Source organism: Nicotiana tabacum, chromosome 13 (genome assembly GCF_000715075.1).
Source record: "Nicotiana tabacum cultivar K326 chromosome 13, ASM71507v2, whole genome shotgun sequence".
In the NCBI taxonomy this organism is placed as follows: domain Eukaryota; kingdom Viridiplantae; phylum Streptophyta; class Magnoliopsida; order Solanales; family Solanaceae; genus Nicotiana; species Nicotiana tabacum.
In genome coordinates this window covers 133420206-133439713 of record NC_134092.1, presented here as the reverse complement: position 1 = coordinate 133439713, position 19508 = coordinate 133420206, and the positions used below count along the sequence as shown (strand labels likewise).

General features: G+C 35.8%; 2 protein-coding genes across 2 annotated transcripts; one reads left to right on the top strand and one right to left on the bottom strand.

The window, feature by feature from the left end:
- The first annotated feature begins 2471 nt into the window (after positions 1 to 2471).
- On the top strand, positions 2472 to 9595 carry LOC107821280 (UTP--glucose-1-phosphate uridylyltransferase). Its single transcript, XM_016647710.2, has 21 exons — positions 2472 to 2655; positions 2785 to 2832; positions 3533 to 3624; positions 3767 to 3857; positions 5122 to 5182; positions 5263 to 5340; positions 5441 to 5491; positions 5593 to 5666; positions 6240 to 6312; positions 6432 to 6489; positions 6639 to 6685; positions 6779 to 6844; positions 7706 to 7738; positions 8103 to 8155; positions 8252 to 8327; positions 8410 to 8466; positions 8604 to 8687; positions 8786 to 8887; positions 8971 to 9075; positions 9175 to 9246; positions 9331 to 9595. The coding sequence occupies exons 1-21, from the start codon at positions 2573 to 2575 to the stop codon at positions 9355 to 9357; spliced, it is 1431 nt and encodes a 476-aa protein (XP_016503196.1). The 5' UTR covers positions 2472 to 2572; the 3' UTR covers positions 9358 to 9595.
- Positions 9596 to 10272: 677 nt separating this feature from the next.
- LOC142168373 (TPD1 protein homolog 1-like) lies at positions 10273 to 11532 on the bottom strand. The gene is made up of 2 exons (XM_075229054.1): positions 11469 to 11532; positions 10273 to 10673 (listed from the first exon to the last, which is right to left on the bottom strand). The coding sequence occupies exons 1-2, from the start codon at positions 11530 to 11532 to the stop codon at positions 10273 to 10275; spliced, it is 465 nt and encodes a 154-aa protein (XP_075085155.1).
- Between the last annotated feature and the right edge of the window lie 7976 nt (positions 11533 to 19508).

Genomic DNA, 19508 nt, shown 5'->3' with positions numbered 1-19508 from the left:
ATTTTCGAACTTTAAAACACAATGTTCTGAAATTTGAATTTTGATGTTTAAACTCTAAGACGTTGTGCTCTGAAGTTGAGTGAAATTAGCTAATCTTTAAATATATTATAAAATATGAATATATTTCAAATAACATACTTAAAAATAAATATTTGGTGTCATTTTCACCCTTTTTAACATCATCACGCACCTTACAAGAATTGCAAAGATTTTACAAAAAATATTTTAATATATTTAACAAATGTCTAAACAAAAGTAATATGTTTCTTATCCCTGAAAGTTGGTCCATGTCACCTTTCCGAACAGCATAATTGCAATCCAAAAGTGAGATGTGATAACTTGTCACAATTATGCTTAACCTACACGTCGATTACTATTATTAAAAAGGACGAATAGCTTAAAAATACTCATACTTTTTTGACATTCTAACCTTTAATTTGAGGTTTCTGATAAAAAAAGAATTTTTTTCCTTTCTTAAATGGTCTCTACATGATGTTAATCTAAATTGGTTGACTAGTAAGTTTCGAATACGAGACAATATGTTAAAGAAAAATACTACTAGCATGACAATCATGCGTCACCTAATAAAATAACAACAATAAAAATATAGCCAGCGTAATTAATTGCATAAGTAGAATCTGAAGAGAATAATGTGTATGTAAAACTTATACCTATCGTATGAGGTAGAAAGACTATTTTCAGTAGACCCTCGGTTCAAGGAAAGAATAGTCTCAATATTTTTCTTGATGACATATGAAAGAGTAGAAGCTATGGAAAAAGGCATTTTAACAATTGCAGATAATAAGGTTATGTGCCCGTAAGGATTGGCTGAGTTGGTTGAGTGAGTGGTTTTCCACATGGAAGATCTGGTATCGATTCCCCTCACTAGTAGCTTTCTCAGTCAGAGTTCGTCGCACCGGGCGTGGCTAGTGCAGTTTACATTTCCTGTGTGGTTTGCGAGCTATTGGGCGTGACTAGTGCGGTTTATATTTCCTGTGCGTTTTCCGAGCTACTGCGCAGTGAGCAAGTTACCCAGTGCAGTTTGAGAGCTATTGGGCGTGGCTAGTGCAATTTACATTTTCTGTGTGGTTTGCGAGTCATTGCACTCGAATGATAGCGATTCCCCTCACTAGCAGCTTCCTCAGTCAGAGCTGGTCGCACCGAGGCATGGCTAGTGCAATTTACATTTCCTATGTGGTTTGCGAGCTATTGGGCGTGGCCAGTGCGGTTTACATTTCTTGTGTGTTTTCCAAGCTATTGCACAGTGAGCAAGTTACTCAGTGCAGTTTGAGAGCTATTGGGCATGGCTAGTGCGATTTTACATTTTCTGTGTGGTTTGCGAGCCATTGCACAATGAACAAGTTACCTAGTGCACACTCGAATGGTAGCGATTGCGGGTTTTCGAGGAGATTTTCCCAAAAAAAAAAAAACAATAAATAGTAATAAAAATTTAAAAATAGGAGAATAATACTAATGCATTACATCTTCATCATAAAATCTCCAGATCTCCGTTACAAACACGATCACATGTCCTACCCAGCTACCCTTGAAAATTCCTGACCAAGCGAGTTTATTCCTGCGCATATTCTTACCAAACTCCATTTCCCTCACCCCGAAAATATAAACTTACAAAAGAATTTTAATTTAAAATATCTTATTTACAAGCTTTCTTCATATTACATTTATATTATATGTACAAAATCAAATACTAATTCAGATTAACAATTACATTATATGTACATTGATCGTATACATTTGTGCCCATGTCTAATTATCTAGTTGTTGCTACTGTTTGTTTATTGCTTTATTTTTACTTCTTCTGAGCCGATAGTCTTTCGAAAATAACATCTCTATCTTCATTAGTTAGAGATAAAGTCCGCATACATTTTATTCTTCCCAGACTCCACTTGTAAAATTTTACTAGGCTTATTATTGTTGTATTGTTGTACAATGATGGTATACAGTTTCACCAGTGGCGGACCCAAGTGGTGGCTAGCGGGTTCAACTGAACCCGCTTCACAAAAAAATAATACTGTGTATATGTATAAATTAGGATTAAAGTTGTGTAAATTTTGTATAACTATTTCTTTGAACCCACTTGACAACTACTATTTTACGACTAAAGTTATATACTTTTAAGATTGAACCCGCTTGCACAAAATCCTGGGTCCGTCACGAAGTTTCACCATTATGGTCTTACAATTTCATTGATCTTTTTTGGATAAAAACTTATTGCATTCAATATTGACATCAATTTAATGAACAGAAACATATATCTATATATACATTATTATTATTATTAGAGTATAATGTTAATATATATTTTTATCTCAGTTTATTACTTAATTACGATAAACTAATTCATAATTTTGACGTAAATTTTTTACTCTTCTTGCCCTTTGACGTTTGCTCTCATTACGTGCCACCTGTTTTGGCTCTCACCACCGTATAAATACACCTCTCTCTTCCCACTCACTCTTCACACACTATTTATCTCTGTATATTTTCTTCTTATTCACACTCTTCGAGAACTTTCACTTTCTCTCTCAGCGTAGATCACACAATCTTAGCTATGGCTACTGCTACTCTCTCTCCCGTTGATACCGATAAGCTCTCCAACCTCAAATCTGCTGTCGCCAGCCTTAACCAAATCAGGTACTTAATTCTTCATTTTTCTTCTCAAATTTTCCATTTCTGTGCTGTTGTTACATTGTTTTTAATAGTTTTGTTGCTTCATTTTGTTCTGGATCCAGATGCTGATGATATTTTGATTTTTTTTGGCAGTGAAAATGAGAAATCTGGATTTATTAACCTTGTCGGTCGCTATCTAAGGTACAGTTGGAGTTATTATTACTCTGATTTACTAATTAAGAATAGTGATTAGAATTGTTATTTTATTAGATTTTTTGATGTGATTAAATGCTGAATATTTACGCGATTTCTAATTGTTGTGTATCAGTTGATGATTTGTAGTGTATGTTTTTTTTGTACTCAGTGGAAAATTTGCATAAATTTACATGAATTGGTAATTTAGAATAAGTGATGAGAACTGTTATTTATCACATTGATGTTTTGAAATCTTAATATTTACGCTATTTGTGATTGTTGTGGATCAGTTGATGCTTTGAAGTGTACATTTTTTCTTCTAAATTACATAAATTTCTGAGCTTTGCACAGATCAAGTTAGTTTACTGCTTGCAATCGAATCAGTTGGCATTTTTGATTTTATTTTTGCTTATGACTGTTGATCTGTCATGGCATTTCAAAAGTGATTAGAATTGTAATTTATCAGTTTCTTGATGTGCCTTTAATGTTGAATATTTACGTAATTTGTGATTGTTCTGGATCAGTTGATGCTTTGTGGCATAGAACGATTTTTTCTTCTCCTTGGAGCATTTGCATCAATTTTCGAGCTTTTGCAGATCAAGTTAGTTTGTAGTTTTCAAAACGTGAATCACTGTGCATTTCTGATTTTCTTATGTTTTATTTTTGCTATCGACTGTTGATCTGTTGTGGAATTTCGGAATCGCAGTGGAGAAGCGCAGCACGTTGAATGGAGTAAGATCCAGACGCCAACTGACGAGATAGTGGTGCCTTATGACAATTTAGCACCTCTTTCTGAAGGTATTTGTATTTTTCTAAAATTTATCTTTTTGTCATCTATCGTGTCATTATAAGCAAGTATGAGCATGGTGCATGGATTGTTTCAGATTAGATCCATTTGAATGTTTTTTGGCGAGGTGCTTGACTATCTTGATCAATGCAGATCCTGCGGAGACCAAGAAGCTTTTGGACAAACTTGTTGTCCTGAAGCTCAATGGAGGCTTGGGCACAACCATGGGATGCACAGGCCCTAAGTATGTATTTGCTGCTTTTTTCTAGCCAATTTTAGGTCTCAGGTTCAAATATCAGAAGAGGTAATTTTTTTCCATCTACATAAGCCTTGGTGGAGAGAGTTACTCGGTGCCTGTGCTGGTGGGAGATAGCAGGTATCCGGTGGAATAGTCGAGTTGCGCGTTAGCTGACCGGAACACCACCGTCACAAAAAGAATGATATTGGGAAACAAAATATATTGCAAACGTGACTTCATTTAGCTTGCTTTTTATTGGTGTTAACCCACCTTTTAACAACCACAATTGTTTGAAAGTGAACACTGTTGGTGGATACAGAGTGCCGTACTCAACCTTCTATGTCTGTTTTCATCTGATGCTGCTTTATAGACAGAGTGCCGTACTCAACCTTCTCTGTCTTTTTTCATCTGATGCTGCTTTATAGACATATCTGTCTGGTTCCCAGAAATTTCTGAATCGTGTGAGCTGGTTGATGTTACCACATGATACTCTGCTTTAGTGCATTCATCTGGGGAGACTATAAAGCAATATACTTAAGTGACTATCTATTTTTACTTTTATACTCTGTTTCTTAATGCATCATGTCATCAGATGAGATAGTAATTTAAGTTGTGTTTTTTGGTTGATCGAGGTATCTTCAACCATAAACTTACATGATCTAGTTACCACTAGAATTTGGCGGAGCTGGAATGCTATAAAATATACACACCTACTATACAAATTTGCTGCTTGTGATGCCCTTTTAAGTATTTCTTTAACTATATATAGGGGGGAGGGGAAGGGGAAGAGGAAATCGGGGATGGGATTACAAGATTGGGAATCGAACCCTCACCAACAAGTGAAAATTTTGGTATCCAACCAACTGCACTACTAAGATTCCCCCCTTTTAAGTGTTAAGAACTCAGGTCGCAATAAAAGTAAGATGGTTTGTGACTGCGTGTAATTAGATCTTATTCAATCATTCAGCTCCCCTGTTGGAGGCTCTGATCTATCCTCCTTTGTCATGCTGTGAATAATGTGACTCCATGCAAATGTGTTTCTCCTTTTACCATGTATATCTTTTCAAGTATTTTATACCGCTGGAAGCTAGAGAAAAAAAATTAAAATTTAGGAAGACCTGGCTTTCATTCCATTTTCAGAAATATTAGCTTTCAGAAACTTGCAATTGCATACAGATTTGATGTTCTCCTTGTAAAAGAAATATTGTAGTTTCAATATTGTCGAGCTCATAGATGCAGGAAATCTGAAGGTTGTGTTTCTTTGATGCAGATCAGTTATTGAAGTTCGTAATGGTTTGACATTCCTCGACTTGATTGTCAAGCAAATTGAGGTACCTGTGTCTTAATGGATCATTTTATCCATTATGATGTTCCACTTTTGCCTGTTCACCAATTAACTCTTGCTCTGTAGGCCCTCAATGCCAAGTATGGATGCACTGTTCCCCTTCTTTTGATGAATTCGTTCAACACCCATGATGATACACTGAAGGTGAAATATTTGACTTTGATGTCTACTCTTCCATGATTAACTTTTTTCCTGTTTGGCTGATCGCAAGTGCTGACTTCTTGCCGTTTCATTCTCTATGTAGATTGTAGAAAAATATGCAAACTCAAACATTGAGATTCATACGTTCAATCAGGTTAGTGTGAATTAATGTTAAGTATCCACCAGCTTGTATCTGCGCTTGAAAAGTTTTGGATTTGAAAAGATAAATTAATGTTTTCTGTTGAATATGTACAGAGCCAGTACCCTCGCTTGGTTACCGAAGATTTCTCCCCACTTCCATGCAAAGGCAATTCTGGAAAAGATGGATGGTAATTGACAGTTTAAGTTGTGGTTTCCCTGATGATGGCCTTTTAAAATTGAATCTTAATTCACACTCTGGATCATGTAAATTTTCCCTGTTGGGTTATATAATAATAAAGTTTCATCCTCTCTTCCTTTAATCTGAGATAAGTCAGATATAAATCACTTTATTTAAAAATAGTTAGATCTAAATCAAAATCATTGAAATTATGATTTTCCTCTTTTTCTTGCTAGCAATTGGGGTTTCATTGTTCTGTTGATCTGAATAACCTGTAACTTATAATGAAAATTTATCTTCATTTAGCTTTGCATGTAATTTCTTGTTTCATTGGTTATATATTCTACTATTTTTTCTGCTTCAAGAATGATAACCGCAATGCAGGTAATTTATGTTATGAGACAAAATTGTTTGGTAAAGCTGGCTGTTTCATTGGTTTAGCTTGCTGAATTGCTTACTCCAATTAATGTTTCCAGTCAAGTAGACTTTAAGAATTATGATTCCTCGTCCATCTTTTCTAGTCCCTATCTTTTGTAGATATGGCTACATTCACTTAGCTCAAGTACATTGTTCTCCTATACAGGTACCCTCCAGGTCATGGTGATGTTTTCCCTGCTTTGGTGAATAGTGGAAAGCTTGATGCACTACTAGCAAAGGTTTTGGTGCTCATAATTATTGCCTTCTGATTATGGCAGGGATTCTGGCGGCCTTTTTTACATTTACTGTTTGCTTGAAATGTTGCCTATTAATTATTATATCTTTCAATCTTCCACAGGGCAAGGAATATGTCTTTGTTGCGAACTCAGATAACTTGGGTGCCATTGTTGATTTGAGTATCCTTGCTATGAATTTTCATTGTTAATTACGCTACAGTTCTTTTGTATGTATTTAATGACATCTCAATCATGAAAGGTTTTCTCAGAAAAACTGTTCTCAATTGTCATGTAAAGTGCATTGTCTTTTCCTTAATTTTGCATTACAGAAATCCTAAATCATTTGATCCAAAACAAGAACGAGTATTGCATGGAGGTATTGACTTGATATTGTTCTTTTAGAACTGCATCTTCCTAGGTGAAAATAGTATATAGTTTCTGCGATGTTACAGCTTGATGAGTATTGCAGGTTACACCAAAAACTTTAGCTGATGTCAAAGGTGGCACCCTAATCTCATATCAAGGAAAAGTACAGGTAATGCAATTTATCTTTGGTTTTAGATTCTTATCTTTGAAGCTCAGAAGCAATTCCGGTCCATTATCATCTGGAGCACATAGATGTTTCGATAACAACCTACAAACAAGTATAACTACACTACCTAGATCTGGTGTACTTCACTTGAACAGCTAAAGTATGTCTACAGGAGAAGGTCTGGGGTCACGCCTTGTGTCCTAACCCTTCATATTGCTACCTCCCAAGATTGGACATGGCACCATGAAAAGTCAGTAACCGCAAAGTTAAATATAGTTTGGTGATGTCCTTGTATGAGATCTTACTCAAGGCAAAGCGCACGCCAACTCTGAGGCTGGATCTTGCTGTTAGGCACTAATCCTATGCAGAGACGGCTGCAGCGTTGCGGCATTGGGTTCATTGGAGACCAATAGTTTTGATGCAGAACATAAATTTTTAAATGGAAAATACACAAATTGCAACAAATAGTAGATCTGGACCCATTATTTTAACAGTACAATGGTTTAATGCTAAGAATCTTAAGGTTGAACTTAAGAAGGTGAATTTGGTCTTTAGTCTTGCTGATTTCAGCTGTACCCATAAGTACACATCTAATTAAACTAACATAATTTGCTGCCTCCAATCATAAATAATCAGTTATTTCAATCTTCTCCTGTAGCTAATCATAGCTGAGATCTTTTAAAAACAAATCAGTTTGAATTGCATATAGAAAGTCCTTCAGATGTGCTGGCACTCATTGTAATTTTCTCGCTTCCTGAGAGACTCAGGGTAGTTGTGGCACTGCTTGCATGACTTTTGCATCATATCTGTGAGTTATTTTTGCACAAATTGCTTATTAAACTTGTCTTTTGTGTGGTGCTGCAGCTTTTGGAAATAGCACAAGTGCCTGATGAACATGTGAGTTGTATCTTCTGTTTCTTCCTCATTTTTCCTTTTGCTGCTTTACACGTAATAGTGATTAAAAGGCGGAAATGGAAAGTGACTTAGGTTTCTAATATATTACTTTTAGTCCACAGTTCTCTAATTGGACTAGAATCTATTATTGAAATGTATATATCCATCTACATCTCCGTTATGTAGCTAGTGTCATGTTGCAAATGTTCATTTATTCTTCTAGATCAATATTTAGTGGTATTATTCAACAAGATTAGGTTGAGGTTGCATTGCTTTTTCTTCCCCAATTTTAGTTTTATCCTTTTAACACGAAGATGTATGTGATCCTTCTGTAGTTTGATGTTCAACTTTCACTTGCTTGATGCAGGTCAACGAATTCAAGTCAATTGAAAAATTTAAAATTTTCAACACCAACAACTTGTAAGTCGGAATAGTCTTATGGCCTACTCTAAGCTTTATATTGGGCACTTCCTTGTCAATGAAGCATGTGCTGACTGAATCCTTACTGTTGTGCAGGTGGGTGAACCTGAATGCTATTAAAAGACTTGTAGAAGCAGATGCACTCAAGATGGAGATTATTCCCAACCCTAAGGTATCAGTTTCTGCTGTTTAGCATGTGTCCAAGGTTGCAACGCTTTGTATAAGTGCCTGAGGTAGCCAATATTTGTTGTCAGGAAGTGGACGGGGTCAAGGTTCTTCAACTTGAAACTGCTGCTGGTGCTGCAATTAAGGTATGCAACCTTAACTCCGTACCTTTAAATACCCAAACTCATACCTTAAAGTCTTGATATTTTTTGTATTCTTGGTTTCTCTTTCTTGGTGATATTTTCCCCTATCAAGATTACTCATTACCATTTTATTCAACCAGTTCTTTGACCGGGCTATTGGTGTTAATGTTCCTCGATCTCGTTTCCTTCCGGTGAAAGCAACTTCAGATCTGCTGCTTGTCCAGGTTAATTGCAACCTGGGATTGTGTTGATTTCTGATAATATCCAATCCAATTATCTTAAGTGATATGTAGTGTGCTCATTCATCTTTTTGTCTTTGCAGTCTGATCTTTACACCTTGACTGATGAAGGCTATGTCATCCGGAACCCGGCCAGGTCTAATCCATCAAACCCAGCTATCGAGTTGGGACCTGAATTCAAGAAGGTTAACATCAACTCCTCAAGTAGATTAGTGCTGTAGAATTATGTGACATTTGGCTGAATGCAGTTACTCTCTTTTCTTCTTAGGTGGCCAACTTCTTAGGTCGTTTCAAGTCTATTCCCAGCATCATTGAGCTAGATAGCTTAAAGGTGACGGGTGATGTATGGTTTGGATCTGGAGTTACTCTGAAGGTAATTAACAAAATGTTGAAGACATATCAACGATATTATCCTATTTTTGTTTGTGTTGTTTCAGAATCTAGTAGTGTCTTACATCTTCTGACTTTCCAGGGGAAAGTAACTGTTGCTGCCAAATCCGGAGTGAAGCTAGAAATTCCAGATGGTGCTGTGATTGCAAACAAGGTAATACAGTTGATCTAAACTCCTAATGGAACTGCCAGATTTAGATTTAACTCAGTTTTTTGATGCTGTTACATCAATTTCCAGGATATCAATGGACCTGAAGATATATAGAGGAGCTACTGGTGCTAAATAGATTTAGCGAGTCTGCAGCAAGTACATTTTGTTTGTACTGAATGTAATTTTGCCTCTAAATTTAAATAAGTGAACAGTTTTGGTTGTTTGCTACAGAAATCTTCATTGTATACTTTATGGAACTCGATATAGTTTGTTTCTTCATATTTCTGTAGCCATATTTCTTCTAATGTCCGTACTGACTTTTTGCTTAAAAAAATATATGATAAATCTCAAATCTCCTATATGTTTAAAGTAACATCAACAGATGTTTCCGTTATATGATTTTCTTGGATCTTTTTATTCTATTCAAATTGTAAGTGGCTTTTGTTGGATTTTTCTTTATTCTATTCCAATTGTAAGTGGGTTGAGAGATAATTTTCGTCTCAAAACTTGTCGACTGGGTAAAATGGTTGGGTTTCAATGCATAACCTGCATACGCCTATTTGTGTAATTATTGGGGGCTAATATTAGATGAGAATTGAGCGTACAAAATTCAACAGTCTAGGTTCACACATCACACAGAATAGCTAAAGCAAACCATAGCATAGCCACTGCAATTAATCAGTCAACCTACACTTCAATTAGAGACCAATTGAAATCCAATTATATGAAACTTCTATATCCTTGATAATGTGCTATAAATCAATCAACTAACTACGCTATTGGAGATAAATTGTAATGAACTAATATAAAATTTCCATATCTACCTAACCCTATTCGAGCATATACACTCATTCTAATAGATTCTACAAACAGGGGCGAATGCAACATAGAATTACTGGGACGCGGAACGTAAATTTATGTGTAAAAAATTATTAAAATTGCAATAAATAGTAGATATGAACCCATAACTTTAAATACCGAACCCATAGAACTAAAATTCTACATCCGCGTCTGTCTACAAAACCATCTTTAGTTGCAGGTAACGGAAGAAACTTCAAGAGGATAACTGAAGGTATTGGCATATTGAAAAGTAATTGTTTGTCCAGATGTTAAAGGTCTTCCGTCATTGACAAGACAGTCATTATAACCAAGTCTTCTGAAAATTGCAGGATTTATGAGTCTTGCTGAACTGAACCAGCCACAGCTCAGATGAATGTTGGAGATGCTGCTACAGCTTTCAAAGATGCAGGCGTTCGAGACGATGACTGTGTATGTTGGAATGCCATTTGGAAGTGTCCCTGAGGGACCTTGGTTTACTGTAATGTTGTCTTTTGAACATGATGTTGTCCCTATTCTGTACTCACCAACATGTCTTTCTTGAGTAGTACTACTTTCCCCAGCTGGTTCCAATGCATGGTTAACTTGCATCACTGCATTCAGTACCATCAAAAAGATATTAATTAGAACACTTGCTTCAAGATTTTGATCTAATATTGAACATTCATGATATTTAAGAGTAATGGAGTCAATCCCAAAGGAGGAAAAATTCTAAGAAAGTTAACCGAAAGAAGGGCAAGGGTAGCTCGGTGCACAAGGTATCCCGCATTCATGCAAGGTCGGGGGAAGGGTCCGAGTAAGGGCCACATTCCCAAGGGTGTGATGCTGTGGCAAAGCCAGAAAATTTCCAAGGGTGTTCAGACTTGAGAGAAGTAAAAAATATTTCTAACAAAGGGAAGAGTCCGGGAAAGGGCCACATTCCCAAGGGTGTGATGCAGTGGCAAAGCCAGAAAATTTCCAAGGGTGTTCAGACTTGAAAGAAGTAAAAAATATTTCTAACAAAGGGTGTTCAATATATGTTATATACATCTAAAATCTGATTTTCTTTTACTTATATACAGTTTAATTTTTCGTTATATTTTGACGATGGGTGGCCAATTGACCACCCTTAGCAAAAGGTGCCTTCGCCCCTGGTGTGATGTAGACAGCCTACTCTAATGCAACCTTTAGTGGCTGCTTTCACGGCTCGAACCCGTAATCTATAGGTCACACGAAAACAACTTTACCGTTGCTCCAAGGTTCTCTTCCAAAAGAAGATCCTACTAGAATTCTCCAACTCCACTTTTCTTTTCTATTAAAGAATACCAAAAGCATTTAAAAAAAAAGAAAAAGAAAAGGAGAAGAGAACAATGAAAGGGAGAAGGAAAGAAGAGAGGTGATATATATACCAGAGAATGAAACAAGCAAGAAAACCAGAACGAGAAGGCTGCGTTCACCATTAATGCTCCTCATTGTCATTAAGTTATATTCTTCAAAGTGAAACTTTAAACAAGAAAAAAAAACTTAGGTTGAGGGTACGAAACTCTTAGAGGGGTGGGATTATTTATAGTGTCTATTTAGTCACTTAAAAGGAAATTGCAGGTAAAGCACCATACAAACATTAATTAATAACCTTCGAAAAATGGAAAACAATCTTATATATAGTAGGTCAAAATATATTCATAGTGTAAAGAAATTCTTACTTAAAATTAAGGCAACTGCACGTGATGCTCTCTACAAACATTAATTGGTAACCTTAAAAAAAGGAAAAAAAATATGTCCTATAATAGATCAAAATACATTATAGTGTAAGAAAATTTGTACACTTTCAATGTATATAAGTTAAATCCTAAATATATAGGGTCTTCTGGAAACAACCTCTCTACCCTTCGGGGTAGGGCTAAGGTCTGCGTACATATTACCCTCCCCAGACCCCATTTATGGGATTATACTGGGTCGTTGTTGTTGTTGTTGTTTTGAAGTTTAAGTTGTTTATTCATAACGAAGAGGTTTAATTATTAAATGCTACTCTAGTAGTAGCTAGTTCATGCACGGGCGAGTCATATTCCTGTTAATTAATAATATCATGATGAACACGATTAATTAGTGAAGAAGTTCAATTAATCATCAAGAACTAGTTCAACTTCTGTAAAGTTGCATTGAATTCTTTAACCTTTTGTTCATTTAAAAAATTAATTAATGGTTTTGGCTAATTATTTACAGCTTCAAAGTGTTACAACAACAAACAACAACAATCCATTATAATCTCACTTAGTGGGGTCTGGGGAGGGTAGTATGTACGCAGACCTTACCCCTACCCTGGAGTAGAGAGACTGTTTCCAAATAGACCTCCGGCATCCTTGAACTTCCCACGTTGCTCTTGGGGAGACTCGAACAATCAGGTGCACAAGGTATCCCATGTTTATATAGGGTGCTTAAAAATAACTGCATTTTTTTAAAGCATATCTTTATTAATTTCTCTTATTTTTCTCGTAATCCATTGTTGAATATCTTTTCCACTCCTACCAACTCTTTACAAATCTAGCTAAAAGTGTCAATTTAGTTATACAATCCTTTTCACAAGAGATCAGTGAAAAATAACATTAAAACTAGTATAAAATTACCACATGAATTTTTTATATTGGGTTTCAATTGCAGCATATATACGCCTATCTTGTGTAAATATTAGGGGCTGTATTAAATGAATCAAGCGGGAAATTCTGGGGTTCCAACAAGTTGCTGCTACGTCCATTTCATTAGGAATTGATGATCTTTTAACAATACCTTCTAAGGGATGCAGAGGCGGGTCCAGGATTTTAATGCAATGGGGACATAATATTCTTTTCAATCATTGCACCCTAAAAGTTTTTCGCGTTTAGGGTGTCATGTGATTTAATTTAACTATTTTAAAGGTATATAATTATACATATACAAGATTTTTGCCAAAGTTTATGGGGTCAGGTGACCCCATAACACATAGGTCCGCCTCTGAGGTGATCACAACATTTAATAACAAATGTTGTCAGTTTTTTCCCTTGCACTCTTAAGCTAGTGAACACCGTGAACATTTTTGAATAGCTATTCAGCCCATTTCGTCAAAAGATATTTGCGACAAAAAATAAATTATAACTTGTCTTTGGAGGATTTTAGGCCCCTTGCGATCTTGTTCATAATTGAGAAGAGGGAAGGAGTCTAAATTAATGAACAAGAGTATCTATAATGCTCGTTTTGAAGAGTATTACATACTATTTGCTGGAATGTCATGTAACAACATGAATTTCTTCTTCTTCGCTACTATCTTAATCAATATGGATTTGAAGTAGTCATATATACTAGAAAGGGCAGTTCGGTACACTAAGTTCCCGTTATGCGTGCGATTCGGGGAAGAACCGGGCCACAAGGGTCTATTGTACGGAACCTTACCCTGCATTTCTGCAAGAGGCTGTTTCCACGGCTTCAAACCATGACCTACCGTTCACATGACAACAACTTTACAAGTTACACCAAGGTTCCCCTTCTAGTTATATATACTATAATAATGTAAAGTTCAATACTGAGATTCACACAAAATAGCTAAAGCAAACCATAGTCATTGCATTTATCATTTAATCAATTCAACTAATTAAATACACTTCCAATTCTACACCAAACTGAATTCGACTATATATATATAACACAACAACCACATCTAGCTGCAGGTAACTGAAGAAACAGAAAGAGGATATTTGAAAGTATTTGCATATTGAAAAGTGACTGATTGTCCAGGTTTGAGTGGCTTTCCATCATTGACAAGACAATCATTAAATTTAAGTCTCCTGAAAATTGTAGGATTTATTAATCTTGATGAACTAAACCAACCACAACTCAAGTGAATGTTGGAGATGCTACAACTTTCTTCTGAGACACAAACATTTTCAACTATGGCAGTGTACGTTGGAATGCCATTTGGTAGTGTCCCTGAGGCACCTTGGTTTACTAGGATGTTGTCTTTTGAACATGATGTTGGCCCTATTCTCTTCTCTGTTCAATGATCAAAAAATAAAATAAAATGAAGTCAAATAAATGAAGTTTTCGGAAATATAATTTATCAAAGGCGGATCAAAGATTTGAAAATTAAACAAGGTTCTTAGTACTAATCGCATATTGCTAAAGTGTTGAACAAATAGTTAAGGCACTTTGGAACAATATAGGGCCACCAGTATATAGGCAAAAACCCATGGAAGTTTTTATTACTCCTGCCGTTCACTTTTACTTGTCCACTATAGACTTTACATACCTTTTGAGAAATAATAAATAAAATGTATAATTTATCATGATACCCATATTAATTGATGCATTTTAATAGATTTAAGAAAACGATTTGAAATGAGTAATTAATACTGAGGGTATAACAGGATAAAAGAAATTGTCTTCTATTGATACGCTAAAAGTGACAAATAAAAGTGAAAATCTATTTTTAGAATACTGGACAAATAAAAGTGGACGGAGGGAGTATTATTTATTATGATTGAAGATTTAACTTAAATAGCTGTCCGCTCGACCACTTAAACTAAAAATAGGCCATATATGTATACTATATATGCATCATTCATATATATATAATATATATAATCCTGTATAATCTATATATACCGGTTAGGAAACATATAAAGATCTCAATTTTATTTGGAGCAAGCAAAGCATTACTTAATTATCGCAAAATAGGAACAATTTTAATGAGGGATTTATGTCTAATTACAAGGCAGGTCTAGTAATTCCTTAGCAGGAGTGATAATGTATTTTTGCTTGGGAATTAGGGCTCTTTCTTGAATAGTACCACCTCCCTTAGCTAGTTCCAATGCATAATTAATTTGAATCACTGTAACATAAAATGATATTACTATTAAAACACTTACATTTAAAATAATTAGAGTAATTAATTGGAATCAAGGGCAGAAAAAATTCCCTAAAGATTAACCAAAAAAAAAAAAATCCTACTCAGAATCTAGGATACATGCATGGTAGTGGTTTAAATGCAATAACCAAAGCAAAGAAATTCCAAATTACTCTTCTTTTCTGGCAATTTTTTTTTTGATAATAATATATATGGAAGCTGCAGAAGTTATAGGGGCTTGAATAAAAATTAGGTCATTTTTTTGTGGTTTAATTAAGGATTTAACCAGTATCTTGTAAATAATTTTTACATATTGTAACAAAAATTTTGACTTATTTTTAAGATTATAAATTCACTTTATATGAGAGTTACTTGTAAATATCTTTTGAATAATCTGATCGTGTATAAGTTAAACTCTTAAAATATTACCCAAAAAAAGAAAAAAAGAAAGGAGAACAAAAAAGAGAGGGTGATATATATACCAGAGAAAGAAACAAACAAGAAAACGACATAGACCATAAAAAGGCTGCGTTCACCACACATTATCATTCAGTTTGTATTCTTCAACGTGAAACTGCAAATAAAACCAAAAAAATAATAATTAAAACTTAATTTAGAAATTATGAAGTAGGAAAAATGGAGGAAAACAGAGAAAAAAGTAGTATCTGGTAATCATCAAGAAACTATTCAACTCCTGTAAAATGCATTGAATTTTTTTCACCTTTTGATCGTTTAAAATTTTTAATGGTTTTGGTGTAATAATCCGATTTTTTTTTTTATATACTTGATAATTATGAGATTGAAGAATTAATTTTTTTTTAGTTATTGGGCCTAAGCTAGTAGAGAAAAATTTGAGGGATTTGCATTTATACCCGCTTTTTGGGTCACGTTTTAACTTGTGCCCGCTTTGCAAATTTTTTTTGCAAACGTACCCACTTTTTCGCGTAACTTCAGCATACAGGGTTGAAGTAGCAAAGACAATCATGCAAAACTTCAGCATTGTAGTAGACAGACCTGAAGTAGTAAAAGCAATTATCACACCTCCTTTTTCGCCCGCGCCGCCGCAAAGGGGCGCGGTAGGGAGTTTTTTCCAATTAAAGGACAATCGAAACGGGATTTATTTATTTATTTCAGAGTCGCCACTTGGGAGATTTATGGTGTCCCAAGTCACCGGTTGGATCCCGAATCGAGGAAAAGAATGACTCTGTTTAACAGTCTGCGCACCAGAAATCCGGATAAGGAATTCTGTTAACCCGGGAGAAGGTGTTAGGCATTCCCGAGTTCCATGGTTCTAGCATGGTCGCTCAACTGTCATATTCGGCTTGATTATCTGATTTTATACAATTATGAACCTACGTGCAAATTTTAACTGTTTACCGTTTTGTTATTATTTATTCAAAGAATTGCAACGTCGTGAGAATGCATCTCGAATTGCGCCACATAAATGTACCCACAATTTTTGATACGTTCCAACTTTGTTGAGATTTGGATTTGGGTCACATAAATGTGCACCCGAGTTTAGGAAGGTAAGATTAATTAAGGCGTGTCCTAAAGAGACAATCGTATCGTTATTTTGGGAAGGGGCCGTGAAAATTCACTAGACGGCCAACTCCAAAGTCTATCCGGTTATTGAATCCTTTTATTGAGGGCCCCGCAATTTGTGATTTACTGTGGCGAGACACGTCTCCTTTATTTTAAGGATATCCTAAAGTGACTACATTTCTATTTAACTTAGTCTCTAAAATAAAGAAAAAAAAATCCTAATTAATTACGAGCTTTAAGAAAAATAGGAAAACGTAACATACTAATTGCTAGATTAAGACAAATATTAATGGAAAGGAATTTTACTAAAAAAAAAGAAAAAATTCGAAATTGTAAATAAACTACGAAATTCGACAACTAATATTCAAAAGAAATCAATTATGGCTAGATTAAAGCTCGCATTGTTATATAAAAAAACTATTGGGATTAATTATTCACAACCATTTAAAACTAGATTTAACCATAATTACTAAAGCTTATTAGAAAGTTTATTAAACTTAAACGTTGACTCATCTTGCTCAAACCCGCACCTAATGGATTAATGTTCTTAGCCTTACTACGTTGAATCACACATTAAAAGCATCAAGCCTGCTGATTCTACGACATTATTGGCCTGTTATATTTGCCTAATATTTGCGGATCTTCGTAACTAACAAGATTCAAAGATTAAAAAAACCTCAAATTGCTTCTATTCCAATATTTGCAAATTCAAATCTAGATTTTACTAACCTCCCCCCCCCCCAAATTAAATCGATTTCCCATATTGACTATTGACCAATTTGATTTGAATGCGATTTCAAACTAAAAAATTAACAAAGCCGAAACTAATACTTATGGTGTTCACACCGACACCCATCCAATAGTTTCGCAATTTAACGATTCACATTATACATACTTCTACCATTCATATAACATGAAACACATAATGAATATCTAACTAAAAAATACGAATATTCTATAATTAGAAGCATAAATCTTCTGGCCACTTCATTTCAGCTTTAATGCATATGTCAAAATGATTCAGAGTAGTGTACCTGGTATTTGAATACAGGGAAAGGAAGAATAAGATCAGCAGCAGTAGAAACAACGCAGCAACAACAAACAACCAGTAGCAGTAATGTAATAGCCCAGAAACAGAGTTTGAAAACCGGTGGAACAGTAACCCAAAAACCAACCAGACTTAGGAAAAACCAAGCGAAAACCCAGAAATCCCAATAACTCTCAAAGGCAGGACAAAATGAACCCCAAGATTAAAAAATCAGTCCTCTTCTCTCAATCCTCAATTCTCAAGATTAAAAGTCTGTTTTTATCTCCTCTTTAGTTCTCAAATTTTTATCTCCCAATTCCGTCCCCCTTTAAGTGTCAAATGAGTCCTTTTTTATATCCTCCTCCTTTTTACTTTACATCATTATATTTTGTTCCCCACTACCACTTAAATAAATATATTAGATTTCCACTACCATATGTCTTGTTCCCCGCTATAATATTTTACTATTATTAGAGCTTAGTGGACGGAACACTTAAATTAACTAAATCTGCAATTGGTTTCCCGTATTACCCCTAAAACTACTGTTACTGCCCTGATTCAAAAAAATTTGTTCAAACTTCAAAAATTATCTAAGAACTAAAATCAGATTACCAGCTATAACCAATTCACATAATCAATTAACCAAAATATAGCAGCTATAACCAATTCTTAATCAAATTCATTCAACAAATTCAAACTAAATGATGAACAAAGAAACAACTGGAATTATTTTGACTGAACAATTTTTTTTAACAACAAACCTACTTTCAGATTCAACAACAATAACAAACAAGTATATTCAAATCATTGAACTCAAATTCAAATGAACTTCAAATTAAATCTAACAACATTACAACCAACAACTTCTATATTAAACTAAACAAGAACATAAAACAACTGAAGAAATAATCAAAAATGATAAACAACGAACAAGGAAAGAATCAAACATATACACTGATTTCGGATCCGAGAATATCAAGCAAAATAAGGACAGAAATGAAACTTAAGCCAACTAACCGGAAATGAACAACGACGAACTCGAACGGCAATGGAAAAACTTGAACCAAGACTGTCAAACCTAACGGATCTCGACTCAACAGGAACGTTACACCAAATGGAACGATAAACTTGAAAGTCAGTCGACAAACTCAAACGAACTCTCCTCGAGCTTTAAACAAACTCCATTGATGAAACAAACTTCCGTCGCCATTTTTCGGTGGTGATGGAGTTCAGTCGACGAAGAAAAAGAAAGGGACAGTAGCAACGCTACTTGTCAATGAACTGGTGGAGCTGGCCGGAGCTCGACGAAGACGAAGGAAGGTGAAGCTGGCTGGACATAGCAGAAGAAGAAGCAACAGCAGCCATGAGAGCTTGAGGTGGAAGGGTCGTTTAGGAGATGGTTCGTTTGGGACCTATGGGGATGGGGTGTTATTGGCTGGACGTAGCAGACGAAGCAGTAGAAGGTGCAGCAGTCATGGAAGCTCGTCGAGGGCAGCAACAATGGTTGACGCAGCAGCGATGGTTGCTCGTCAATAGCGTACGGGGAGGGTCGTTGGTGGTTGAAGCTGGGGTGGTGACGACGAGAGGGCAGCCATGGTCAAAGTTGGACGAAGCAGCAGCAGCAACAACCATGGCGACTGTGTGTGTGTGTGTGTGTGTTCGTCGCTGCTGTTATAGCAGCTGGTGGAGACGGGCAGCAACACTGGTTTTTCCGGCGTGGCTGGGGGTCGTTTGGACGTGAGGTTGAGGAAGAAGAAAAAACAGCAGCGATGGTGGTTGTTGAGGTCGTTTATGGCTGCTAGACGAAGAAGAAGAAGCAGCGAGGGTGGTCGACGTCGTTCATGGTGGTTCGTTTCACGACGGAGAAGAAGACGAAGCAGCGGCAGTAGCTGGTCGTGAGGAGGAGGCTGGTGGACTGGAGGGTGGTCGACGGGCAGCCATGGGAGGGGAGCTTGGGGTGCTAGGGCTTGGAGAGGATGAAGAAGAGAGGGGGGGGGGGGGGTAGTT

What these genes read in the sequence shown, in the direction of transcription:
- LOC107821280 (XM_016647710.2), top strand. Translation starts at nt 2,573, where the DNA reads ATGGCTACTGCTACTCTCTCTCCCGTTGATACCGATAAGCTCTCCAAC. An exon ending in CACAAGTGCCTGATGAACAT is followed by an intron (nt 7,739 to 8,102) that starts GTGAGTTGTATC and finishes TGCTTGATGCAG; the next exon opens with GTCAACGAATTCAAGTCAAT. An exon ending in ATTTTCAACACCAACAACTT is followed by an intron (nt 8,156 to 8,251) that starts GTAAGTCGGAAT and finishes ACTGTTGTGCAG; the next exon opens with GTGGGTGAACCTGAATGCTA.
- LOC142168373 (XM_075229054.1), bottom strand. Translation starts at nt 11,532, where the DNA reads ATGAGGAGCATTAATGGTGAACGCAGCCTTCTCGTTCTGGTTTTCTTG. An exon ending in CTTGCTTGTTTCATTCTCTG is followed by an intron (nt 10,674 to 11,468) that starts GTATATATATCA and finishes TACTGAATGCAG; the next exon opens with TGATGCAAGTTAACCATGCA.